At 41.5% G+C, this 27,810-nt stretch overlaps 3 protein-coding genes across 4 annotated transcripts; 2 read left to right on the plus strand and 1 right to left on the minus strand.

Annotated features, from left to right (window-relative positions):
- The first annotated feature begins 78 nt into the window (after positions 1–78).
- pcyox1 (prenylcysteine oxidase 1) lies at positions 79–9,231 on the plus strand. The gene is made up of 7 exons (XM_086096458.1): positions 79–207; positions 487–620; positions 1,653–1,859; positions 1,953–2,127; positions 2,196–2,407; positions 2,482–2,634; positions 5,583–9,231. The coding sequence occupies exons 2-7, from the start codon at positions 512–514 to the stop codon at positions 6,251–6,253; spliced, it is 1,527 nt and encodes a 508-aa protein (XP_085952584.1). The 5' UTR covers positions 79–207; positions 487–511; the 3' UTR covers positions 6,254–9,231.
- Positions 9,232–9,356: 125 nt separating this feature from the next.
- On the plus strand, positions 9,357–13,875 carry LOC147161985 (uncharacterized). 2 transcript variants are annotated; one of them, XM_086096463.1, is made up of 13 exons: positions 9,357–9,563; positions 9,667–9,717; positions 9,780–9,806; positions 10,131–10,181; positions 10,260–10,295; positions 10,381–10,401; positions 10,478–10,516; positions 11,875–11,910; positions 11,992–12,042; positions 12,128–12,166; positions 12,316–12,357; positions 12,885–12,917; positions 13,767–13,875. In XM_086096463.1, the coding sequence occupies exons 1-13, from the start codon at positions 9,509–9,511 to the stop codon at positions 13,778–13,780; spliced, it is 495 nt and encodes a 164-aa protein (XP_085952589.1). In that variant the 5' UTR covers positions 9,357–9,508; the 3' UTR covers positions 13,781–13,875. The 2 variants fall into 2 exon arrangements, with proteins under 2 accessions (XP_085952589.1, XP_085952590.1); XM_086096464.1 differs by having other exon boundaries at positions 9,359–9,563; positions 11,992–12,033.
- Positions 13,876–14,158: 283 nt separating this feature from the next.
- On the minus strand, positions 14,159–26,727 carry slc20a1b (solute carrier family 20 member 1b). Its single transcript, XM_086096457.1, has 12 exons — positions 26,629–26,727; positions 26,443–26,534; positions 24,567–25,199; positions 22,975–23,115; positions 22,328–22,413; positions 22,032–22,128; positions 19,029–19,148; positions 17,609–17,875; positions 16,957–17,515; positions 16,698–16,883; positions 15,722–15,806; positions 14,159–15,635 (listed from the first exon to the last, which is right to left on the minus strand). Exons 3-12 carry the CDS (start codon positions 24,916–24,918, stop codon positions 15,471–15,473), a joined length of 2,058 nt encoding a protein of 685 aa, XP_085952583.1. The 5' UTR covers positions 24,919–25,199; positions 26,443–26,534; positions 26,629–26,727; the 3' UTR covers positions 14,159–15,470.
- Between the last annotated feature and the right edge of the window lie 1,083 nt (positions 26,728–27,810).

The following is a 27,810-nucleotide window of genomic DNA, read 5'->3' on the forward strand; positions in this document are numbered from 1 at the left end:
TCATTTTTGGCCTCCGAATGTATGCAAAAGCTTAAATTTATTTTATTTTGAAACCGAGGGGGGAAAAGTACCCGGAATGACGTATGGAAGGTCGTTTCAACTGTTCAAACTAGCAGGTTACTAGTTTTGCCAGTAAGGGCTAGCCCTTTCTCAGTTTTGCTTCAAGCCAAGCTTCTTGGATATATTTTATAAATCCCCCCGTCTTGTGTAAGTAGTCAAATATTCTTAATAGTCAACTTGTATGTTATGACGAAGAGTTAGAGTAACGTTAAAACAACTGCAGACTTGTAGTCGAGTTTTTTTTGTTTTTGTTTTTTAATCTGACATTCCCACTTGACTGCATGCAACGTAAATTTACTGAAATTATACTGAAGTGAACACGCCGTCCGTCTATCTTGTTATGATATGAATTAGGTCAGGTTATACTTCGAGACATGACTGATAAGACAATTAAATCATTGACTGGTTTGCTTCATCTTGTTTCAGACGTCTTCGGCCCACGAAGTGCATCATGAGTGTTGGGACACTCATGAGAGCCTTCCTGCTCTTGAGAATCTGTCACTACGCCAGTAGATGTTTGGCCTCCAGTCCGGAGCTGCACCGGCCACCCACAAATATTGGTAAGATTTTATAAAAATCTTTTCATCTAGATGCATGGGTGTCCAAGCTCGGTTCTGCAGATTTGGGATGCTCTATGCTCCCTGCTCAAACGCATCTGTTCCAATCAACACGATCGTTATCAAGTTTATGCAGAGTTTGCAGACTTAATGTGGTGGTCGCTGACCACCACATTAATTGTAGGAAATTAATTAACTTGACATTTATTTCGATTCTATTGGTATGAAGAAAATAAGAAAAAAAATGACACTATGAGATTAAAGTTTTAATCTTACAAGAATAAAGTCGTTTCATTTTCAATAAGTAAAACAATATATATATGTTTTTTTAGATTTCTGTTGTAAATTGTATGAGAATAAGATGGTAAATACTTGAGAAAAATATTTTTTTAAGATTAAGTCATAATTTGTAAAATTAAAGTCATGAACAATATTTATTTTCATAGAAAAACGCCATATATATATTGTCGGCCACATAGCATAATTACCTAAATCAATGATTATTGAAATATTAATTAGGCAATTATGTTCAGCAGATTATATATTTTTTTATATAAAATAATTACATATGCATATATTTTCCAGGAATAATTTGGAATATTTCCAAAATTCCAGTAATAAGGTTATAATTTTGCAAGAATAAAGTTGTAGATATTATAGATTAAAGTCAGAAAAATTACAAGAATCAGTTTGTTGTATATTTTCAAAATAAAAGTTGTCTATTTTCAAGGTTAAAGTCGTATTGTCACGATGAATCATATTAGTGAGATAAAAATTGTAATACCTGATTTCCAACACAGTATGCAACGTTTGTACTCAAGTGCATCAGACAGAATTCCCATGACGACTCGCCCTCATTTGCGTATTGACATTTTTTACATTTACGGTCAATAACCGGGTCTATTCTAACGATTCAGTCCCCATGCAAGTTTCACACCCCATGCACGGATTGTACACGTGGACCTTCACAAATAGTACTTCACAATGTATGGATGCATGCCATTGATTGACAGTCCTAACATTCCTCCCGTCCAGCTGTGGTGGGAGCAGGCATCGGCGGCACGGCCGCAGCGTTCTACCTGAGGCAGGAGTTCGGACCCACGGTTAAGATAGATGTGTTCGAACCCAACGATGTCGGTGGACGACTGGCGACGACGCAGATGGCAAATCAGGAATATGAGACGGGAGGCGTGGTCATCCATCCCCTTAACCTCCACATGAAGCACTTTGTTGACAAATTAGGTAATGCCGTTGAGTCAATAGGATCTTTTCCAACCTAAATGAAGCCTACTTACTTTTTTTTTATATTCATCTATCAAATGTATCTTTCTTCAGGCATCGCGACACGTCAGGATATCTCGTCGAAAAAGGCAGTCTTCGACGGTAGCGAGCTCACTTTCGAGGAAAGTGACTGGTTCATCGTAAACTTCTTGCGCATGCTGTGGCGCTACGGGCTCAATTATCTGTTCATGCAGATGTGGGTGGAGAGTGTTATGGATAAATTCATGAGGTGAGGACGGAGGAGATAAATCGAATATATCCTTTGTCGTGAAGTGTAAGAGTTTCCTATGCTGACAGGATCTACCAGTACCAGCAGTACGATTACTCCTTCACCAGCGTGGAGAGGCTCCTGCACGCCATGGGCGGGGACGACTTCCTCAGCCTGATGAATCACTCGCTGGAGGAAACCATGAGGGCCGAAGGATTTACGCAGGTCTTCCTCAACGACGTTGTGTCTCCCCTCACGCGCCAGACCTACGGACAAAGTGTCCGTATCAACGCCCTCGCCGGTTTGGAATTTCACGCCTCAACACGCGCTTGCCGGTCAAGGAATTTTGTCGCCATTTTTTTGTTGTCGTGCCAGGGGCTGTGTCGCTGGCAGGGGCGGACTCGGGCCTGTGGGCAGTGGATGGAGGGAACAAAAGAGTTTGCTCTGGACTTCTTTACCACAGCAAGAGTGAACTCATCCGAGCCAGAGTGACCAACGTTTCGTTCAAAGTCCGCCCGTCCAAGACAGGTACTATTCAGCAGTTGTGAATGGAACCAAGTAATTAACACCCAACTACACACAAACATTTTTTTTATTTTTTTTAGAACTGCCTATATCAGTGGTTTTCAAACATTTACACCAAGTACCACCAACGTGACCTACACTAAAATAATCATGTAATAGGTCCCAAGTGTTCAAAATAAGGAAGAAGTTGTTTTTCCCCCTTAAAATGTTTATTTTGTTTGAGCAATAACACCGTGATTCAATGTAGGAAAATAAAAAAAACTGCTTAAAGGGGGCCCAGAAATGTTCCTGACAATATGTTTTATGTAGCCCCGCTAGTGTAAACACAGTATTCTGATTAAAGGGATAGTTTGGGTTTTTGGACATGAATCTGTATGGCATCCTCACCTCAAGTGGTTTGCAATCAGCACTGACTTACCGCTGACAGCGACCTGTGCCTCGAGACCATCACTCTTTTGAACACAAATTGTTTGTAGAAGAAAAACGCTGTATTTCCGTGACCCCAGCCAACTTGCCGGACTACTTTCGTCTCGACCAAAACCGGACCGGGTCTCGGGTCACAGGTCACTGTCAGCGGTAAGTCAGTACTGATTGCACACCACTTGAGGGGAGGATGCCATACAGATTCATGTCCAAAAACCCAAACTATCCCTTTAACATTGGCTTTGTAAGTTAAGTTATATGACTTAAGTAGCAACATCCACCCGTTTTAGGGGGCGGCCATTTTGCTTTGCTGCAGTGTCTCAGGGCTCAGGAAACGACCAATCGCGGCTCACCTCTTTTCTGAATCTGGGCTGCGATTGGTACGAGAGCCCTGAGCAAATATGATGTCATTTTCAATCAACAACAAGTGACTTAAATGGCTGCCCCCGAAATGGATGGATGGACGCCCCCTTTAAAAATGTACTGAATAAAAAAGCTAAAATGAAAACAATAATTTGTAAACGATTCAATGCAAATTGTACTTAAAAGTTAAATATAATTGAACTATAACAACAGTACAACAAATCTACTGTCCTGAATTATATATATATTTTTTCCAAGTTGAAGCCACTCAAACAGTTTGAACATTTAATTTTACAACTAGAGGTAGACCACATTTCTCAATCACTGGCCCATATTCATGTGTAAACCAGAGATCACTAACTGGCGGACCCCACCCAGACCCAGAAGCTATTCCATTCGGACCCAGACAGTGAAAACAAAGTTTGGTGAGCTTTCCGGTAGTACTTTAGTGCCAGGCCAAGCGTGCAGACCAATTACATGCGACTTAAGCCATCCTGCGGGATCTTACTAAGCCAATCAAATGTGCATTTCAGACAGTCAACACTGACTTAACAGCGAAGACGAGACCGCCATACGCCGAGAAAGGAAGTAGGGGAGAGAGTGAACGACTACTGCGATAGAGAAAGTTGAGGAAATACAGAACAAATGACATTCTCCGAAGAAATGAATATGACCAGAGGAATTTCTGTTTATGCTTCCCACTGGGAGCACCTTTTAAAATGGCGAATGTGAGACAAAACATGACGGTTTTGAACAAACATAGCCACTAATCATCAATATAACATTGCAAAAAATAATAATAATAAGGAAATGGACCCCGTTCAGTCATGATTAAAAGCCTATGAAGATTACAATACCTGCTGCATATGTGGCGACGACTCTCCGTAACGTCTGTTTAAAACTAAAGCTTTACCTATCTCCTCCAAATTCCTCCATTTTTTTTCTGTGGAACCTAGCCTCCCATGTGTGTGTAATTTTGTGCTCTTTCTGTAACATCTCACCATAATAGCAACAATGCGCTGTGTAATAGGAACGTTTTAGTTTGTGTTAAGAAGTGACTATAGTCAAGTGCTGTCACTACGAAATAGTTTTAGAATCGATTAATCGATCGATTATTCAACCGATTAATCGACTAATTTGATTCATTTTAATTTAGCTTTAAATTGTGTGACAAAAGCACCCCCCCGGCCCCGATTACTGTTTATTAACCAGTGATTAGTGTTTATTGCGTACTTCATATTCATTAAAAAAAATTATTGATTAGTGTTTATTGCGTACTTCATATTCATTAAAAAAATTATATATATAATACCCAGATGTCATTCTGACTGCCAGCTTCCTAGTTCTGACGCATTGCCGTAACTGTGTACCACGTGACTAGATGTTGTATCATTATGAGTGATATATTACAGAAGTATCATTTGAAATTATACATGGGATTTATCCAATTTAGGGTTATATTGGGGGGGGAAAAGTTCTGGAAAGACACCGATGTGAGTTGCAGGTTTTGATTTGATTCTCCTGAAATTGTGGTACATCTATAAAAAAAATGTCTTTGAATATATAGTAATTCATGTTTAATGTATGTTAATATATGTATATATAATATTGTAAATTGCAGCTGTTTAATTAAGTTATGTAGAAAAAAACAACTAGATTTAATAAAGTTGTAAATTACTTATGTGATGCTGGTGGGGGGCAGCGACGCACATGCCATGCCTATTATGCCGGAAATGAAAGAAGAAGAACAAACGTGACGCTCCTCCGCTGCCATTCGTTCCTTGAAGTACGAAATGTATATGCGTGCTTGGGAAGTACGTTCTTGATATTGAGAAACGGCCACTATCCAGCCTTTTTTCCATGTCTCCCTATTCCAACGCAGCTGATTCTAATGACAGCTCACCAGCAAGCTCTGTTGAAGCCTAGTAATGATCCTCACCTGCGTTGGAAGTGGGAGACAAGAGCTGCTTTTCGGGTAAAGGGAGTTCTTGGTTGTAATGTTCCGCAGGTAATTTGTAATTGTTTTTCCACAGCGTCTTAGAGTTTTTGGTAATTTATTCAAATGAGTTTGATTTTACTTTTGTTTATTTTCACCATTGATGGTGAAGATACCCAACTATTTGTGTAGAAGCCAATTTAAAAAAAACTGCTTCTCTTGTTCGCAGGGCCCGGCAGCGGCTTCTATGAGGTCAATTATATTGATGACAGTGGTGCGGGGCACTCCATGTATGACATCGTTGTCATAGCAACACCGCTTCACCAGGGCAAGTCCGACATCTCCTTCTCAGGTCTATCCTCGCCGATGGTGTCGCAGTTTCCCGGCATCTACCACCAGGTGTTCTCCATTCTGGTCCACGGCGTGCTCAACACGTCCTACCTCGGAGTCACGCGGCCCGCCTCGGAGTTCACGGTGTCGGAAGTTCTCACCGCCGACTCCAAAGACAACATCATGTACAGTTTGCATTCCGTCGACCCGGTCCACATCCCGCCCGGCTACATCCGACCCCCCGCCAGCCACAGCAAAGTGTGGAAAGTGTTTTCTCCCAGAGGGCTGGACCATGAGGACCTCCGACGTTTGTTCCTGTCGTGGGATTCGGTATCGCAGACTCCGTGGCTGGCCTACCCCGCTTACGGCCCCTCGCAACGCCAGACCCCGCCCTTCATCCTCCACGGTAAACTCTACTACCTGAGCGCCGTGGAGTGGGCGGCCAGCTCCATGGAGATGAGCGCCATCTCGGCCAGGAACGTGGCGCTGCTGGCGCACCACCGCTGGCACCGGCAAACGGGCCGCATCGACCAGGAGGACCTGCACACGCGCTTGCGGGGCGAGCTCTGAAACACACGGCCTCGTACCCTCGGAAAATGTCAGGTATTTGGGTGGTGTCAGGGTCAGACTCTATTTTCGATGAGAACATTGTTTTAGAGTGCTTAATTGCCCCAAACTTGTCTTATTATCACTTCCAGGTCAACTGCTCGTCTACAGAGAGTCACACACAGCGTAGGCAAAGTATTTAGGTTCACCGAGTCATTTACATTAAAATATTTGTTGCATTCATCTAGGCTTTTTTCCTAAAATGGCCCAACTAAATATTTATACTTTTCATTGATTGTACATACAATAAGAAAATATTGGTTAAATAAACAATTTCATTCATAAGTGTAATATTATTTATGCATCTTGTAAAAAAAATATATATATAATTCTGAATTATATAATGCTAAAATTAAAAATTATTGATTATTTTAATAGTTAGTAATAATAGTTTTTTAGTTATTTCAATTTTTTTTTTGTCCCATCAGTAAAAGACGTGACCCATCAAATGAGTTTGCTTAATAATTCACAGCCACAAAAATATGAACTTCATGTAAAGCATAGACATTTACTTTGCAATAATATGATCTATACATCCCTGCTAGTGTACAGCATTCAGATTAATATTGCCTTTGTGGAATATGAATTAAGCAGCATTTTTTTTTTTTTACATTTATCTCAGGGAGCGGCCATCTTGTCATTTGCTGTCAGCTGAAAGTGACATCACAGTATTTTAGGGCTCAAGTAACTACCAATCACAGCTCAGCTTCAGAAAGCTGGTGAGCCGTGATTGGTCGCTAATTGAGTCCCTTAGGCAAAGTAGAAATAATCTGTGTCTGAAGACATAATGCATTTTTTCCCCCCCAATTTGAAATATCTTTGACTTTCTATCCCAAATATCCACGGTTCAAATCACTCCGATTTGGTTGTAGTTCTGTTTCGTGCAAATGCAGAATACGGAACCGTGGACGAAGTTAGGATGTTGCAAAGCTCTGTTGAGCTACTTTCCGACCCCTCTAGAGACTATTTTAAAGCAACTTTTTTAGATCTACCTTTCTGCTGCAGCTTCCCAATGAGGGCGTAGTAACCCGCTTTTAATTATCATGCAAATTAGCCCTGACCACAGACACGTTTTCAGAAACGGTGTTTAATGTCACACTTGAGGAGTGGGCACGCCAGAGATCCGACTATTTGCATATAAGCCATTTAAAAAGTAATTTTCATGTTTTGGTTGTACCACTTTGGAAGTTCCACCTTGCACGTTTTTCATTGCGCCACGATGGCCTCGCTCTCTTTTGAAGCGGGCCGCACGATAATGGAAGTCACGTTTGCGGAAGTAATCAAGCGCCGAGCGTCATTACCAGGAACCGGCGTCCCTTTCTCGGTACCAACAGGCGTAACCACATTGCACTGAGATGAATTGCAATGATTCACTGTCTGTCACGCGGCAGTGCGGCGTGCACGCTGTCAACAAACTTGAATTATACCCGCATAAAGTAATTCTATTACAATAATGCAATTTAATACAAGGGTTGTATTAATAATAATACTCAATCTTGATTTAGAGTTATTTATTTCATGTTTGTTATTTTGGTGGTTGTTTATATTGGTGTACAAGTGATCTACAGAAGTACTACTGAGAGCTGTATTTTTTCATTATTATTATTATTATTATTATTTTTGGCTTGAGTTGTGCAGGTGTAAATAATTGCCCTTACAGGATCCGACATTATTAGTGGCCTGATTGTCCGGTTTCAGTTTGGCAAGCATTGCTATCGTGAGTGACGAGGAGTAATTAACACTAAAAAGCACAAGCTGTCGTGACATGAAGTCATGAAACACTGCAATTAAGTGATGCACTACAAGCATTAATGGGGAAGTTTCAAGTCACCCCCAAAGCATTCTTTATAATATGTTCTATACAGCCTCACTAGTCCAAACACGGTATTCTGTTTGTGTTTATGGAAACCATCCGTTTTTATCCATCTCAAGGGGGGGAGGGGGGGGGGCATTTTGCTACTTGCTATCGACTGAAAATGACATCAGTTGTTCAGGGCTCAGGCAACGACCAATCACGGCGCACCTGTTTTCTGAAGCTGAGCCATGATTGGTTCCACAAAATGGCTTCCCACTGAGCTGGATAAAAAAAAAAAGAGTGAATTTTGATGCTTAACGTGATATTCATCAAAATGTTTAGTGGGAGCACATGTAACATATTATTGTAAAGAATATTTTTGGGCTGACTTCCCCTTTTAGCTGTCAATATTGTTTCACTCATAACTTTTCGAAGAGGGGCTTTTCGAAAGGTTGATGGCTGCAATCATAACCAATACTACGAATATATCACCAATAGTGGTTCTGACAGGGCCACTCAAAAGGCTTCATGTTGGAACCCGCCTTAATTTGTACCCTTTGACCTTAACTCTTCACACTTATATAAATCCGTAAATATACTTCCAATGTAAATTTTTGTTAATTAATGATAACTTCTACCTTCCTGAACAACTACTATTGAGTTATTTTTAGACATTTTTTTTTTTAAAGGTCTTTAATAATGCTATTAGAAGAACCAGTGTAAGTAAAATCTCACGATGATGGCCCATCATAAGGGAGGAAATTGTTTTGCATCTGTCAGATGTAGTTCTATACATATTGCCATGTTGTACTTTTGTAATACATTGACAGCTATATTTTAAAAGCGAACCATTTGCTAATGCACTTTTAAAGGGGCTAATTGTGCACTTTAATTGACAGAATCCAAGAACTACAAGAGTTGGGAGCACAACTAAAAATTTATTTTTTATATATATATATATAAATAACGTTTACAATTATGTTTTCAGCTGTGATTTGATGTTAATCAATGTAGTAAAAAAAAAAAAAAGGGTACCCTCTGCCAATGTCTATTTTAACCTATTTTGTGATCAATGTGAGCTGTCAGTTACAGCCAAATGAAATGAGATTTTTTTTTAAAGTAAATAAACATTGTCTTCACTTGTCAACGGTGTCTTTGCACTCTTTTTTTTTTTGGGTGGTGGTGGGGGTGGCCTCTGATCACCCTCCCTCAATAAAGGCCCGTGTGATGGAAGGCCTAACAATGGCTTTCCATTGAGCCGCTGAATAAGGATGAGTCTGTTGTGCTGATGTGACTCAGGTAGTCAGGGGGTGCAGGGGGACAATGGTACCAGAATCCAAGCCGGACATGTGACGGGACCATCAGAGGAGATATAAGCATTGAGGCCGCTTGTGCACGCACGCACGCACACTTAACGCTTTAAGATGAGATTTCTCGCGCCGCTTTTTGTCGTCCTTGCTGCGGCAGCTCTGCAGTCTGGTAAGATTATGAAAACATTTCATGGGAATTTCATCAAGTCGTATCAACAGTTATACTTTGTGTTGGCGCACATTCTTATAAATGTGTTTGTCTCGTATTGTAGCTTTCTCGGCGTCGCTGCAATCTGCTGAAAAGGACAAAAAGGTTAATTATGGTGAGTAGTGCTGATCATCATTAAGTTAATCACAATTAAATATAAACTTTTTTTTCTTGCAGATTCACTGACAGAACTGCGGAAAATAGGTGATGTTTGTCCTTTGTTTTTCATATTTTACATGTAAATAAGATGAAATATGATAGTGTGCACTTTGATTTAGTTTCCTTTTATTATTTATAGTCAGTTGCTGCTTGTGCAGTAAAACGTGCCACAGAATGATGATGATAGTTTTTATCAATGTAATTGTTAGCTTAATAAAATTAGCTTAGTTAGCTTAGCTATTTGTTAGCTTTTTTTTTTCTTACACGTATTAGTAATATAATCTGAATTGTGTTAATATTAACGTGTGATACTTGTAAGTACTTAAAGTATTATAGTATATAAGTATTATTATTTTTTTGACTGTTCAGATCAACTGGAGTTTGAGGCTGCTCAGAAGAATGAAGCCGCTCAGCTGAATAGTACGATTCTAATAAAATAACGTGCACCGCACTTCTCGTGTGTGAATATATTGAATTCAAGGGACATCTGTCTTTTAGTTACCGAGAAGCAAGAAGAAGACGGACGCTACCTCGGTAAGTGGAGCTCGTTAGCAACACTTATCATAAATCATCCGGGTTTGTGTGATGACGTAATTCTTTGTGTGATCTTTCTAAACAGAGGCTGCTACTGATGACTCTGGTAAATAGTTAAATACAATCACATTGCTAATCAGTACTGTGAATATGTCTAATAAGTGTTACCGGTATTTCCACAGTGGAAGTGCACAGTGAGGATTCAGTCAGTGATGCAACAGGTAAATATAAACCAATAGTACTTGCAAATAAAGGTGCATGTGGAATACAATTTAATAAAGTAAAACTCGCTGGCAACTCCATTTGGAAGTAAGCAAGAATAGTAAATAAATAAATAATGAAAAATTTTACATTTATTTGCAACTTAAAGAACACAGGTGTTGATTGTATATTATATGTACAGAAAGAATACAATGTAAACAGCAGCAAGAATAGTCAGAAGCATTGTATATAGTGAAATGCATATACATAACTATAAAATGTGGAGGCTGTATGAAAAATTGTGGAATGATTTGATGAAATTATATTGAATATGTTATGTTATGAATATGTGGCATGATAAGGACCAGGAATAGCTGAGAAGTTGGAATTGTTTGGATTGGTTGTTAATTTATGTAGAAATTTAGAATTAGGGATAAGACGAACACTTGAAAGTTAGAACTGTTTGAATTGGACAAAAACTTTTAAAATTTGAGGGGGGGGGGGAGGTTAATAGATGTTGGCTTTTATTTTGAAATTTTGCAGAAGTGATAAACTGACCAGTTTAAAGTTGCAATGGTTTGGATCGGTCAAGAGGAGAAAAACACCAAAAAAGAAAACATAATCTGACTTTTATTTTGAAATGAAAAATGTGCTAGGGATCAAATTAACAGTTTAAAGTTAGAAAGGTTTGAATCGGTCAAAAAAATATAGAAATTAGAAGAGAAAGACAATTTTGGGACACTTCCTGGTCACAATTCTATTTAGGACTCTTCCAAGTCACTTCTTGTTCAAATTGGGGCACTTCCGGTTGATGTTGGTTCTCTTTCGGGAGTTTCGGGTCAGTTTCTGTTAAATTTCAGGCATTCATTTTTGAGCCACTTCTGGGTCACTTTTTGTTCCGTTTGGGGCGCTTCCGGGTAACTTCCTGTCAATTATGATGCACTTCCTGTTTACTTTGGGGTCACTTCCTGTTCCTTTTTGACTGCTTCTTGTTGCTTTTGAGGTAATTGCAGGTCACTTCCTGTTGATTTTGGAGCACATCCTGTTCATTTTGGGTCAATTTCTGTTATTTTGAGGCACTTCTGGGTCACTTGTACATAAATAGACACCATCCTTACAGAATTGAATGTGAGCAGCAGCCAAAACAGTCAGTCAGCATCATATGAATGAACATCCGCATTACTATCAGCTGCAGCATGAGAACTACATAATAACAATGCATCAGATTGATATGGCAATTTTTCCCCACTATAAAATATACACAGATGTAGATGTAAACAAAAGCATTAAAAATTGTCAGTTCAGCAGCATCCTGCACAGCAACATTATGAGCACCCATACAACCCTCTGAGTGTCCCTGGTGCATTTATTTCCACAGTCGAGGTCCGCAGCGAAATTTTGAACGATGCAGCAGGTGAGTGCAACACGTGCTAAGATGCTGCACACTCCTACCATATTATATAACACTCCCACAATCCCCCTGTTCCTCCTGCAGAGGGAGGACGAAGCTCTTCTGACGCAGCAGCTGCTGAGGAGGGTAAGACCTGTAGGTAGCGACTAAGCCCACTCTGATAAAGTCCAGCATTTGTGTAGCGTGAAATATCACATGACCTTGTGGCGTCATTTTGCAGGTGCAAACTGTCAGTCTTCAGAGGAGATGGTGGCAGATGGTGAGAAGCACACACACACACACACACACACACACACACACACACACACACACACACACACACACACACACACACACACACACACACACACACGACTCAAGTTAGAAAGTTATTAAAAATGATGCTATGTAATTGCTGTTGTCCTCCAGAGCAACAACAGCAGCAGCCACCTGCACACCCAGAGAGCACAGGTAAGATGGATGTCAAAACAAAAATAAATAGGTACACCATGTGGCATAAAATGACACTACATAATATGTATCATAACGCAGCATAGCACACAACATGACACTGTACATCGCAGCATGACATTATGCTACGCAATGTTACATAATGCAATCCCGCATTATAGCACTATAAAACAAAAAGTGCGACGTAACTCGACATAACTAAATGACACGCTTGAACAATACAAAGAGTACACAGCAATACACAAACGTGTAATACATGACATATTCATAGTGAATAAATAGGCAGACAATCACATAGATGTAGTTTAGGGCTGTTTAGTTATTGTTTTGTAAGTATGCTAGCTACTATGCGAGCTAACACTACGCTACTGCCACCTGCTCTAGTGGAGGTGCTATTGCACTTTATTTTAGTACAATTCTGTACATTCTTTGAGGACTGATGTAGTGTATTGTAATTTGTGTGTATTGAGTAACGCAGCTTGCGCAGGTGTACCTAATGCCGTGGCCTATTTCTCATGTTTATGCAGAAGATGACAGCAAAGATTCAACCAAGGAACAAGGTGACCCCATGCACACACAATACCTACATAATATAAAGTGTGTGTGTGTAAAATAGTTTATTTAAAATATTAAATATTCATTCTTGATACCATATGACAAAAAAACTTTAATATATTAAACACATGACGTATAAATTGAAAAGGCCCGCCTACAAGTTGTAATATGTATGCCAGGTTTAGTAGCGTGCGCCATCCACACCGTGACGGCCATGGCAAATTTTCAAAATCTCGCCATGCATTCATGAGGGTAAATGTAACCTCAGCGGACACGTCCACTGCACCAGCGTAGCCCGTTGCAATAAAACTGTCAGTGTCTGTGTGAATGTGATCTTATGCAATGCAGCACATTGTAGGGGGAAACTGGACACAGCCAAGTCCGCTGAAAATAGTCAAAAGCCTTTTATAGACCTTGGCTGAGAACACAACATTTACACATGCCACACTAATGTATTTATTTTTATTATTTTGGATGACTGAAAAGTGCCAACAACAATGTGAACGCTGCACAGATTACCACATTTTTGGACCGGCTTGCAAATCTAGGACACATGTAGAACCAGGACATTTCTTTTTCAAGGCCACTGTCCCCATTCAGTTATTGTTCTGGATTTCTACTGTAACTATATTTGCTTGTGCTACTGTTAGCAGTGTTTAGTGAATGAATGGTGCGCTTGCAGCTTATATACACACAACTAGGTCAACAGACTTACTGGGCCTGTTTGAATAAAACCTGTTGCGTGAGTAGTGATCCAGAAGGAAGCTGAACTTAAGTCATATTAATTAATGAATGGCTTGCAGTGCTGGGAATGTAACCGTTGCATTTTTTGTTGTTCTCTTCCCGCCTAACAGAAGAACTCGAGTGAGCGCATACACCTGAGCGGATGGGAGCACTTTTTACAGCTTGGCAGCGCCAACCCAATTAAATACTAATCAAAAAAAGTAAAGTGTTGAAACACTATCAAGTGTCTTGTCTGACTATTTTCTATTAGCTTAGGTTCACAGGCGAGCTGAGTATGTCCCGGCTGACCCAGGAGAGAGGCGGGGTCACTAGCCAATCACAGGGCACATAGGCAACTGTTCACTCATATACATGCCGATGTCAGTAAACCTAACATACACCTTTGGAATGTGGGAGGGGGCCAGAGTGTACTGAGAAAATCCACACAAGCACAGGACATGAAATTGGACACGGCAAGGGCAAGATTCAAACCCGGAACAGTGCTAATCAATATCTTCCCATGTAAGGTGTTCAAAACTCAGAACTCAGCTTTTATTTGGAGAACTTAAGAGACACATTGTTTCTTCAATTTTTGACTTTTTCCATCCAGAATGTGGCTCAGTGTGTTCATGTGCATTTATTTAAAAAAAAAAAAAAAACACACAAAATAGAAAATTCTTTGGTACCTAAAGGGCAACTGAAACACTTAAGGCAACTAGAGCATGTACAGGTGTGAAAAGCATTTGAAGTTTACGGGCAAAGGGTCAAATGGCAACAGTGGAATGCAACACACCTGCAAAGTAAAAGGAGGAAACCAAAACAATTAACCCGGCTGTAGAGGCATTTTGGACGTGTGAATGTAACAAACGATTTCAACATTCGTTTTTGACATCCATTTCAAGTAACGATATTGTTCAGTGTTTAAATAGCTGCACTGATACTTTGAAGGAGGTGCGTGTTTTAGTCATGTGCTTTACGCACCTCGTTTGTTATTGGCCTGTGGCATTCTTTAAAAAAATTAAAATTTAACATGCCACACGCAATGACACTATCGAATACCACGCTAACCATATGCTTAGTCAGAAAGCTGAGACGTAGGCCGTTGAATGTATTTCACTTAACTTATGTTAACTCACTAACGTACTTTGAGCATAAATGAAAGGTGAAGAATGTCCTTAAAAGCATTTCTTCATGGACAACCTCAATTTGATGCAGTTAGCTTTCTCCGCATTCTTCAGCAATGGGTCCAAATGTTTATAAATATGGTTTCTATTCCCCAGCATTTTTTTTTAATGTAGTGAATACATCAGGAGAAGACTGATAGAAAATAAGTCGGGTAGAATCCCGCTCACAAACATAACCTGGTTTTCAAAGTTTTGCATCTATGCCAACTCCAGCACATGTAAAAACGGCAAACTTACATCTGCAAAACGCTAATACTGCATTTTAATTGTAATTTTTGTATTTTTTTTTTTATACATGACTAAAACGGAACAGTTGTATTTACAGTACTGCAAAGGGAAAAAAAGAATGTTTCAGAAAATCAAGTTGTTGCCTTTTACAGAATGATATGAAACAGCCAAGTGAGAACAAAGAAACGTTCTCAACGGGAGGCCCGACTGGGAACAAGCAACACGTTGCGGGCTGTGACAAAAATCAGCCATAAACCAAAAGGCCTAAAATCACAAGTCCCATTAAACATCGAGCTTTTTTTTTTCTTCTTCTGTTGGCTTGAGGTAAGCATGATATGAACCCCGCCCAACTTTCACTCCACTCTCGGTGCGCGCCGGAGCGGTCGTCGTCTTCCTTCTTCTCCCCGGCAGGGGGCCGAAGGCTCACACGGTGCCGTTGAACGCGTAGATGAAGATGGCCATGATGGCGGCGCTGATCAGGCCCGAGATGGGCACGGTGACGAACCAGGCCATGAAGATGTTGCGGAACAGACGCCAGTCCACCGCCTTCCTGGAGCGCATCCAACCCACGGCCACCACGGAGCCCACCTGACAAAAACATTCCTCTTGAGTCTCGCCGACTTGTTTACTGGAGCCGGCCACACTTGACTAAATCCGGTGCGAGTGCAGCCTACCTTGCAGTGGGTGGTGGAGACTGGCAGGCCGATGTTAGAAGCTACCACCACAGTCAGAGCTGACGCCAACTCGATGCTGAAACCACTGCGGAACAAGAGAAACATTTCATAAATTGTTAAATGCGCATGCATAATTGTCGATGGAATTTATATTATCAGTAATAATCAGCCAATTATTTCATTATGATTATTTGTATTTGTTTATTTTTTTATGTTAAAATAATTGTAGTTATTCAGTTTTTTTTTAACTCAAGCTTGTTAAATGCACATGCATATTTTTTTAAATTAAATTCATATTCATTTTCAGTAATAACCAATTATTTTATTAAGATTAATTGTATTTATTTTTTAATGGTAAAATAATTTTAAAGTTTTTGTTAAATGCACATTCATCATTGTTTGATGAAATTCATATTTATTTCAGTAATAATCAACCAATCATTTTATTAAGATTAATTGCATGACTTTTTTTGGTAATATTTCTTAGTTCAGTCATTTTTAAAACTCAAGTTTTTATTAAATGAACATGCACAATTGTTTTTGATGGAATTTATTTTTAAGTAATACTTAACCAATTTTTTTTATTGTATGGCTTTTTTTTTGTAAAATTATTTCTTATATTGAGTACTTTTTAAAATTCAAGTTTTTGTTATTAAATGTGCATAGATAAAAGTTTTTTGATGGGATTCATATTTATTTTCAGTAATAATTAACCAATTATTTTAAGACTAATTATATGGCTTTTTATTAAAGGTAAAATAATTTCTCAGTTATTAAGTCTATTTTAAATAGATTATTTTGCTATTTCCTTAAATTATGAATTGCAAAATAATCATCTTAAACTAACTTTTGTAGGAAAAAAAAGTCAAATGACGCAAATATTACCGGATTCTTGATCATGCAAATTCTGCAGATTACAAAAGGCACGCTTACTGCTGTTTGTGTCTTTCGTTGTTGGAATGGAGGCGGAGCTTACCTTGAGGGGGTGATGGGGGTGAGGTCCCTGCCCATAGTCTGGATCACTCTGCGGCCCCACACCCACAGACCAATGCAGATGCCCAGACCTCCGTAGAGCAGCAGCCAGATGGGCGTGGGTTCGCTGGACGTCACGCTGCCGCTGTTGTACACCAGCCACAGCGCCACCAATGGGCCGATGGCGTTACTGCACGACCACAAAGATACGTCAGCACCGGCGTCTCGGAGAGCGCGACGCCTCGCGACAAACGGACACCTACCTGACGTCGTTGCCTCCGTGGGCGAAGGAGCCGAAACAGGCGGTGAGAATTTGGAGGAACTGGAAGAGCGTGGACACTTCGGGTTTGTCGGCGTCCAGCCTGTCCTCGTCCAGGGAGCTCTGCGTGCTGCCCGCGTCCTCCTTGCCCATCTCCAGCGTCACGTCGTCCTCGCCGAGGGCTTCGGGCGCGGCGTGCTCGGCCACGGCGTTGCAGTAGCTGGTGTAGCTATCCATGCGGATGCGCTTCTTGTCCTGCCCGGGGGCCTTGTCCCCGTCCTGGGGCTCGCCGTCCTTCTGCTTGAAGTCTGCGTGCATGCCGATGATGGCCATGGTGTAGGACGTGTAGCTGTTGTTGCGGCGAATGGGCCGCTCGCCGCCCTCGCCCATGCAGTCGCCCACCTTGGCCAGGTGGAGCTTGTGCAGCAGGTCCTTGTAGAGGCCCGAGTCCTTGTGGACCGTGTGGTACTGACTGTAACCGTTGCTCGGGATCTGGGCCGGACGGTTGTTGAACTGCACGTGATGGGGGCCGAGGGCAGAACCGTTGCTTTGCTGCTTGGCGACTGGAGAGCGAGAGACAAGTCCGATGAGACGTTGACTTCACAATGGTGGAAGGATCACAATACAGTTTTGCAAAAAACAACTCATACACTTACCATCATTTGCATTGTTACACTCATTTTCATCCGGCTCTCCGACGTCAAAGGCCACCTTGCGCTCTTTGACGGCATCGCCTTCGTCACCGTCGCCGATGTCGAACGCCACGTGGCGCTCCTCGTAAGGGGGCAGGGCCGCGGGGCTTGGATCGACGGCTGGGGTGGCCGGCGCCTCCTTGTCGGTGTGTTTGAGGATGGGGCAGTGGGGCTCCCTCACGTCGCTCTTCATGAGGGGGCTCTCTGAGGGGCTGGAAGATTTGCTCTCGCCTAGGAAGGGGAGGACAGTTGAGAGTGAGACGTTGCTTGGGATTCGTCCAAACATATGCATTGACGTGCAAGTACAGACCAAGGGAGGGGAAATACGGTAAAAAAAGAAAAAAGGATCATGTGACAAAGAATTTATTTACAATACCGCTTACAGCTTCCCTTATAAAAGCTGACTTGTGTCTCACATGACAAGTTGTGGAATCGAGGTGATTCGGTACAGCAGGGGAGGGGAAACTTTTGCGCTCAAGTGTTACATTTTTTCCCCTTCTGAACAAATCCGTTAGCAAGGTCATTTATAGTGGAGTTATGCGCTCAAGTGTTACATTTTTTCCCCTTCTGAACAAATCCGTTAGCAAGGTCATTTATAGTGGAGTTAAAGAAAAAACTGTTAAAAATGTTCTGTTAATAATGCTTACAGAAATATAAAAAAAATTGGTTTAAATAATTAACCCAAAAGGTCATTAAAGGCATTCTGGTGAATTTTACACTTGTGGAATATTAAAAATCACCTGTTTTTATCCATTACAGGGGGCAGCCATTTTGCCGCTTTCTGTCAACTGAAAATTACATCAAAGTTGCTCGGGGTTCATGTAACAACCAATCACAGCTCACCTTTTTTCAGCGTTTGGTCAAGTGATGTTTGCAAGCTGAGCTCTGATTGGTCGTGATGTGATGTTATTTTCAGTCAACAGCAAGTACAAAATGGCCGCCCCAGAGATTGATAAAAACAAGTGTATTTTGCTGCTTTACTCAAATTCCATAAATGCAATTTTAATCAGAATACCGTGTTTAGACAAAGAACATTTTGGGGATGACTTTCACTGTTCGTAAAATAACTACTTTGACCAATATTTTAATACTAGCATACAATAAATCAATTAAACTTAATGAGCCCCAAAAAAAAGAAAGAAGGAACTTTGTGTGATGCAACAGAAATCTGGACATGTATTTAAATGTTCAATGGGTCCCAATACAGACAGGAGCAGGCCCGCCAATATTCTGTATGTCATCCAAACCGGGCGTGACCAGAGCGGGGGTTACACATTGCAAATGTGGGTTAAGAAAAGAACCTAACCCAAAGTAGTTTGACCTACACAGCTAATCGTAATGGTGTGGCCAGCAAGGAACCCATTTTCATTCGTCAACCGCTTACTTTCGATTTTCTTCTTCAGGCGCGGGCAGACGATGAACCACACGATGAGGGCCGTCAACAGCGCGCAGCCGAGCGAGATGAGCAGGAGGCCCCACCAGGGCAGCTTGTCGAACCCCAGCACTGGAGGACCACCGGGCGCACACAACACACACAAATGGAGATGGGGGAAGAGAGAGAGAGAAAAAAAAAGAAGCAAGTTTTTAAACAAACAGGCAGCGGGCGCCACCTTTCTTTATGGGCAACTCACACTTTTGATGCATGAACTTGGGCCTCGATTTCTTTCGGGTCACCCCTACAAAAACTTTTGTGAACTCCTTCCTGCTTGTATTGCAGAAAAACAGTGTGGATGCAGCGCCACTTAAACCCGGCTGGTTGCAGCCAGGTAGTGCACTCAATTCAATGAACTAGTTCAATACTATGGCAACCATGTGGTAGGCATGGAGGAATCTTTTGATTTGAGCCGCAGCAGTACCTCTGTGGTCTAATGCTGGCAACTCTTTGACATGCGGCCACGCGCCATCGCTCTGCTCCGTATGTAAATATTAACACAGTGGCGTTGTGCAGTTCTAGTTAAATATACGTGCCCCCTTGATGTGAACACTTATGTAACATCTAAAAAAATTTTTTTTAATAATTGAGGACGCACAATGTTAGCTTGAAGCCTAACGAGAACAGAGACAAGGAGTTCCTTAAAAAGGTGGACATTACATGATTTCCACAATAGTGCGAGGGAAGGGAAGGGAAGGGAAGGGAAGGGAAGGGAAGGGAAGGGGGAGTCAACTCGATGCCAACGCTGCAGCAAGCTGGTGCAGCGGACGTCGGCATGATGCAGTGCATGGGCACAAAGTAACTTCAACCTCCCAGGGGATGCAGACACCTTGCTGCAAAGCAACCTGGTTGGTTGCATTAAAACTAAATTAAAGGATTACAATTTTAAAAAATTAATTAAATTAAATTAAAAATAAATACATAAATTTAATTAAAAAAACAAAAAAAACAAGCTCTCGCAGAAGACAAACAGAGCGATAAGCGTTCGAGGGCAGAGTCCGCCGCGGTGGAGCTCTCGGTCACGCTGCAGCATGAGACCGCAGAGCACCTCGCTGCTGTTTATTCAGTTACGCAACAGCGCCGCGCGCCCTTCGGGGGTGGGCGTGGCATGAGGAGAATAACCAGAGGGGCACGGCTCTGAACAGCTGAGCTCGCTGCCCTTCACGGGGCTCATGTGGAGCATGAGATGGTCACAAACAGGTGCCAGAAAACCTTGGGGGAAAAAAAACAGTTAAAAAAAAAAAGAAAAAAAAAGTTGGTTTGGGGGCTAGCCGCTATTCATGTCAGTCTGTGTGTCATAATGACTCAGTTACGAGCATCCTGCAAAACAGGCCTGCCGCAGCCATTAAGTGGGATGGATGGGACTGGGCAGGAAATGGAATTTTGACCACAGCTACGTTACACTCCTCCCCGAAAACCTCCACACACGTTACACAATTACAATGAGTGTTTTTTTTTTCCACCCTTCGGGGAGCTGCCAACTTTAATTACACAAGTGACAGCGAGAGTGATACTTTATGGACGCGTGGGCGACTTGACCTAACGTTTGCCTAACTTCCTGCAGGGTGTTTAACAACTGAGAAAAAGGTCTTTGAGTTCAGCATTAGCGCCTCAAAAACACAATATATCAATATCTAAAATTAGCTTCCAGGAACTTAGCTAAAATTGAAAAACAAAGTCCGTTTTGTTTTGCTGCTTTTGTCACCACAGCAACAAATGACGGGGGTGGGGGGGTGTTTGTTTTTCAGAGTAACTCAAGCAGAAAATCCCCATCCAGCCAAACCCATTGAGCTCCCATCAATGGAGGCTGGTGCGAGGGGTCAGATTGTACCCTCACAATGACACCGACTCAGACGCACGCTCACTCTGTCTGGTGTGCAAAAAGAGGATTTGTTTACTGTCTGATAGATAACGTGGTCTTTCATTCGAAATGTTTGGCGTAGCGTTTTTGTTTATTTACAAAGCCATGTGATATATTTCAGGAAATCTTCCTAGACTTTCCTTATAAAAGATGGACATCTGACCCACAAATTGTTTGCCCTGCGATCGCGTTGCCCTTGCTGACTTGGTCTCTGCCACTTATGCGTGTATATTAAGTGCTGGAATGGTTGGGATCACATCGCACCACTACGATAGAATCTGAAGTGGACCGTCCTCGCTTAGCTACTACTGCTGCTACACAGTTGACCACCAGTGGAAAACACAATCCAAATGGATTTAGACAACTGCTGCTTAATGTGTGCCCAAGGCTGCACTAGGGATTTGTTGATGTGTCTAAAATGCATTCTCGCACCTTTTGTATTTTTTTTTTTAACCCAAGTACAAGGACAATAGTACAGAATGTGCCTGGCTAGGCAGGCTCATGGGTTATGATGGAAGCACAAGTGATTGCCTCTGAGTGCGCTGATGTGTACGTGCACATCAGCGCACCATATCGGGTCCTACTCTGGCCTGTGGCCACCATTTAATGGCCCAGGCCAGCTAACATCTCGTTAGGCCCTGTAGAGAGAAGAACACAGAAGGAGCAAAAGTTGCTCGTTTAATTAAAGTGTTTATGACGTTAAAAAGGGGCAACATGTACTAAGAAAAAGCTTCAGACTATGAGCATTAGTGAAAATATGACAAATGACAACACCCTTATTACTCCTCCTTTCCTCTTCCATGTCTGAAGGCCACAGACTGTGACGCCAAGACTTAAAGTGAATTCTTATTTCCATCTGCCTGCCGTGCTCCGCTTTTAACATTTTCATTCTGCCTATGACCCACTTCTAACCACAAGCAACCAAGAAAGCCCCGAAAAACATGTGAAAACAAACAGTGTTATAAGGATAAACAGTCTGGTGGAGTCTGGAATATGCGTGGGCAACCTGCAGTCTGCGTGAGGGAGCAGTTTATTTTAAGCTGTGGCTGAGGGGCAGACATGGGGAGAGAAGTGAACCAGACAGTGACACTCACTCGGAGCTCCAGTGTACATGATGGAGAACAGGTTGATTCCCATGGTTATGGCATAGAACACAGGCAGGGCCTTCAATCCGTTCGGTACCGGGTCTTTCTGCAGAGAGAAATCACAAATCAGAAAAAAACACAACTAGACCCACCCTTACAAGTTACACTTAAATCACACGATTAGGGAACGGGGATTGGGGGGTCAAGTCTGAGCTCTACTGTTCATGTTTTTTTTCTACCCCCCAAAAATGTAACATACTCTGGAATGACTCTTATACCGCTCTGAGAGCTAATTTTGAACTTACCTTGTGCAATATGAACACGCGTACAAAGTAGAAAACCACAGCAGACATTATACCAGACAGAAGGGGACTCAGAAACCAAGAAGCAACTGCAAATAAACAAACAAACAGGCCAGTTAAACATCAGTCGCACTAGGGGGGGGGGGGGGGGCAGCAGGCGCACAAGAATATTAGGCAACAATGTGGAATTTCCATCAATTCTTCCTTGTTTACTTGTCCTGTCCTGTCCTGCCCCCCCCCCCTAAAAAAAAGTTAGCAACTGACACCCATCAGGTTACAAACAGGAAATGCTTGTTCAGTGTCTCGAGTTACATCAGTTACCGCCAGCATTAGTAATTAGAACCCACTGCGTGGCTTTGCGTCAGTGTGGCGGGGATGGCATAAAAACATGTGTTCGGGTGTATACAGTACAATTTTAAGACAACTTCTGATGTATACTAAGAGGACATATTCACCAAGTTTAATAATTTACAATGTGGTGTCAGTAATGCTGCAGGTTCTCATGTGTCTTGTGCACACCATCATTACCGTGGACAGTTTGTACTTCGAACAAAAACGCTGACAATACTCCATTATAATAAAGCAACCATGGGCCATTATCACCAATACCAAGGCTATGAAAAGCTGCCAATGAGTCATGCGTGACTTACCAATACGGAGGAGTTGGAGCCACCTGACTCCCTCCTGGCCTCTGGCTACTAAAGAGAAGCCGATGGTAGCACCAACAATGCAGTGTGTTCCCGAGATGGGCAGCTTGAGGAATGAGGCTGCCAGCTGCCACACAGCGGAACCTGAAGACAATCCAGACATCTTAGCTATATTTCGACTTGGCAAACAACTTTTTGAAAAATTTAATTGCACTGTACATGCCATAATATAGCAGTATTTCTTTAGTGGGGCGGGACTTAGGCCTGGTTTATGTACCCTTTCGCATTTGAGTAAATAAACACCCATGGTCATCAACAAAAAATAAATAAAAAAAAGACTTAAATGAAAACATTTTTTTCTACATATTTTAATTTCTTGAGAATTTGGGGTTCTGTTTGCTGTAAGATAGTCATCAAAATTATATCTTTAAAAAAATGAAATATTTCATTATAGTATTCTTTAGTTTTCCTCGATATTCAAACGCAATGATTCTCAAAGTGTGATACAGTACTAGCACCGCTAGTCCTACACAGGCTCCCTCTAGTGGTACGCAAAAGAATCACTGAACAAAACAAACTGCGAAATGTTAGTGACTTCAACTTTTTTTTTTTTTTATCCAGTACAAAACATGTTACATTCAGTTCAGTTCTATTTAAGGTTGAAGTACATAACATTTACATGTAATATTTTATAACTATGTTTTCAAACATGTAGGTAAAATTTTTTACTTATGCAATACATTTAAATTGAGTAGTTTTTAATTTTTTGTATATTAAAAAAAAAAAAAGGTGTATTCAAGGATTTTCTCGAAATATAGGAGCTAAACGTCAGTTTGTCGCGTAAAAAAACCCTGCACATACGGAAGACCGTTCTACCAGCTCTCGGCTTCACACGGGGGAAACGCCTCTCAAACGTCGCCAACGTGCGAGCTCATCTTCATCTGTCTCTTTAATCTCTGCAGCCGGCCTCGCTTCAAAGACGCTATTTTCAAAGCACGCAGTGAGCTCGGTGGAGCTACAACAATGAATGGCTGAAACCGAAGCTCAGGTGGCTACAATGACTCAAAGTGCGCTGCTAGGAACGAGCATGCACGATGTCGTTATGGCAGATTGATTGACAAGATCGAGAAACAATTGCTAAAATGATCCACCCGGAAGGCGCAGCGACACAAAAATAATAATAAACCTTGAATCCACCTTTAAGTGAACATTCCCACTGAATAACATTACAGAGGCTGCTTACAAATATTAAATATACCTTTTAGAAATACAACCTGCCTCATTTATTGCTACGGTTCTTTCTGCATTTAATGTTAGCCACTATTGAGGTACTTAGATAGCAATTTTTTTTTGGTGGTTGTAAAAGGTTTGAGCACTACTGTTCTAACGTATTGAGATTCATACGAACATACAAAGTAAGCCACATAACAGTTTCTCTAGTTTGCACAGTACAATCAACAGTGGATATTCTATATTAGTAATATTTTCCCAGCTGCTTGCATAATCAAGACACAACATGGTCAGAGAGCCAATTCGTATTTTGTTGAGGGGTCAGTGAGCCCTGGTTTAATTACAAATGCGGCGCAGATGCTTACCAAACATGGCACTGATAGATCCGGCCATCAACACGTGCTCGGATTTATTGCTGTACATGCCCACATCGATGATGCCCGTGCGGATGGTTTCGCTGACCTTGGCACCAAGGAGCACCGAGCCCAGCGTCTCGAACACGGTGGCCAGGATGCAAGCCTGTTTTAGGGTGACCACCCCGGAGCCCACGGCAGTGCCAAACGAGTTGGCGACGTCATTGGCACCCACCGAAAAGGCCAAGATGAAGGCGATGATGAAGCCAATGACCAGCAGCCATAAGTAATCCGTCATGGGGCCCTGTGTTGCTACAGTAGCGGCTACCACGATTGCAGTAATGGTTGCTGTTGTCGAAACCATTGTTGTAGATTACTTCAAAACACTACTAATGCTATAATATACAAACAGATCAACTATTGGAGGTACAAGGAAATAAATATATTTTCCTGAAGGCCCACCTGTTGTACAGGACTATCAGGCACAGACAAGAAAACAGAGGTACAGTGTGTCAATTAATGGGGCTTATTGCTATCCTATAATTATACTAAACAGGTTACAGTTTCTTTGGGTCTGAGCTAGTGCGCAGCGTGAAGAGGCGGCCATTGTGCAACTGTAAGAGCAGCAGATGAGCAGGAAACATCCTGAAAGAAAGAAAGACATTTGCTTTGCATCAGCGACTCACTCGTTTACCATTTACATTTAATTGACCCACAGTATAATGCATTGTTGTTCATCTATCAATGCCAGCAACATATAATGACGGGCAGAACAATGCTGATTTGCTAGATGGCAGAAAGTACAATTGACTTGAATATCCTCTGCTGCCATTCAAACTTAAGAAACTACTTTGTGTTCAACTAAATAGGTCACACAAAGTACATTTAGGAGTAGATTAAAACGAGATTATTTCAGTGAATCTATTTTTTGTGATAATTTTGGTTGGTTGTGTGCCGTAACATTTTGAGGACGGGAATACACTTTCGATAAGAGTTACTTCAGGCTAGTGACAGAGGGAAGCATGGAATAACCTGAAGTCATAAACGTCTCACAATATTATATAGGAAGGAAGACACGCACAACGCCGCAGGGTAGCCATTTTCGGTTACAGCTGCCACACAAAACAGTCTTTTTATGTGCGTGTAATCCGTGTATGCATATATAAATAACTGAATCCCATCCTGCTCGACTATAGACAACAAAGCCAACTGTTTTGTGTGTTACCGGTGGAAAATAGAGACTATAGACCGAGACGTTTTTATCATGCGCACGTGTCGTCATCCATTCATACGTCTTAAAACCCCACCATCTTCACCCGGGCGACACTTCAGTCCGTTTAATCCACTCACAATACACATTCATGTCAAGTGAACCGCGGTGGTAGCCGCAGTCTTTTTTGCTGTTTAATGCGATAAGAGGTATGGTGTAAGGCAATGTAGACACCCGGATGTGGCCAGTAGCTAAATGGTGCCATGTCGCATTCAATGACCTGCCAAGTGCTGGACAAATAGCCACCAGTGCCACCACTCATAGTATCCCAACGGCAACGACGACTTTCATTGTCGTAAAAAAATCAGATACAGATACTACAACGCGACTCAAACATTCACCTAAACGCTTTCTTGGTTACATTTGTAGTAGTCAAACGACAAACATATTCCCGGTTGGGTTTCTCGGCGGCGTTCAATAAGTAGCAGTAGCATTAGTAACACTTTTTATTCAAGCTAACGTGTCATTGAAGTAATGCTTCAGGGTGATACGATGGATGCTAACAGTTAGCTTAACAACCCACAATGAGCCCATTGACGCCGGTTACGAGATGCGGGTGGGGGTACACACAGGTTCCGTACTTTTAATGTTGCCACACACACACAAAAATCCACTTACCGCACTTCCAGTTGTCAATTCTCGTTTAAAGAATGTCGTTCTTGAAGCCGGTAAGCTAATTAGGATGGCTGGCGCGCGCGCCCACTGGAACACTGCGAGAGCGCGAGGGAGGGACCGTAAAGATTTCAAATTACAATTTAAATGCGTCCACCGAAAAATACCTAATGTAAATAAATAACTCTGTACGTGACGTAATCTGACACGACGAGATAGCAGCGTCTTCCTTTCCAGAACCGTCTCAATTTCACCCGACTTCACCACCGCGTGTGTGCATTCGCTGTTGCCGGCGAACAAGCGGGTGAGTGAGGTTTTTATCATTGGCTTGCCCCCCCCCCCCCCACACACACACACACGCACACGCACACGCACACGCACACACATATCGCCTCACTACCGCCACCCAGCTGACAGCAGGACTTCTTTCAAATTCAATGAGTCACTTTTGTTAGTCTAAAAAGTACTCGCACTCTCTACTTAAAACTAAATATGGTTGTGTAGTAGCAGAAGGAGGAGGAATAATAATAATAATAATAATCCGGTAAGAGTAGGACAAATGTTAAAATAAATAAAGAAAGAAAAACAGTATTCTGTTAAAACATAATAAAACACAAGATAATCTAAACACAAAGTCCGAAACCTAGCTCATTAATTCTGTTTTGATCTAACAGCAGTCATATCAAAACAATTACTAAAACAATCACTAAAACTGACTTTTACCAACATTTAACAAATAAACAAATAAAAAATTCCCAGGTAGGTTTGCATGCTCCAAGCATCTTTGAATCTTGGCCAAATGTCTTCAGAATAGAACAAAAATAAAAGGAATTGACCTTGCCGTTCCAATACTTTTGTGAGAGATTGTAGCCTATAAGGTCTTTTAAAGTACTGTAATCAGGTTGGCCGAATGAGTTGTGGTCAACAACAGCTCCGTGCGAGTGTTCACAGTGTATTTGTGTGTTTGACTGTTTAGTCTAAAAGTGACTGGCTTTTCTTGCTCATACCATTACTTCCCATGCACCCATGGTTCCAATAAAAGCCCAACATCCAATCATTATTTTAAGAAGAAATGTGCAGTATTAAAATACATCAACCACGGGACAAATGTTGAAACGTTTATTGATTCTAAATTGGTTTTAACTTGTGGAAATGTATATACACTGTCATAATCCACGATTATTTTATATCAATTTATAACAACTAAATTTGGCATTTCTTGATATGCGCTTTGTCGGTGCCCCTCTAGTTTATCCATCTTTAATGACGTGCAGCGTTTCGAGGAAATTTACTTAACTTTGCCGGATAGTTTAGCAATGTCGTGTCGTCACTTTGGCAAAGAGTGCCGGAAACAGCCAGGGTGAATCAGGACGG

The sequence above is a fragment of the Leptonotus elevatus genome, chromosome 15 (genome assembly GCF_054856555.1).
Source record: "Leptonotus elevatus isolate MCC_2025b chromosome 15, RoL_Lele_1.0, whole genome shotgun sequence".
Lineage (NCBI taxonomy): Eukaryota > Metazoa > Chordata > Actinopteri > Syngnathiformes > Syngnathidae > Leptonotus > Leptonotus elevatus.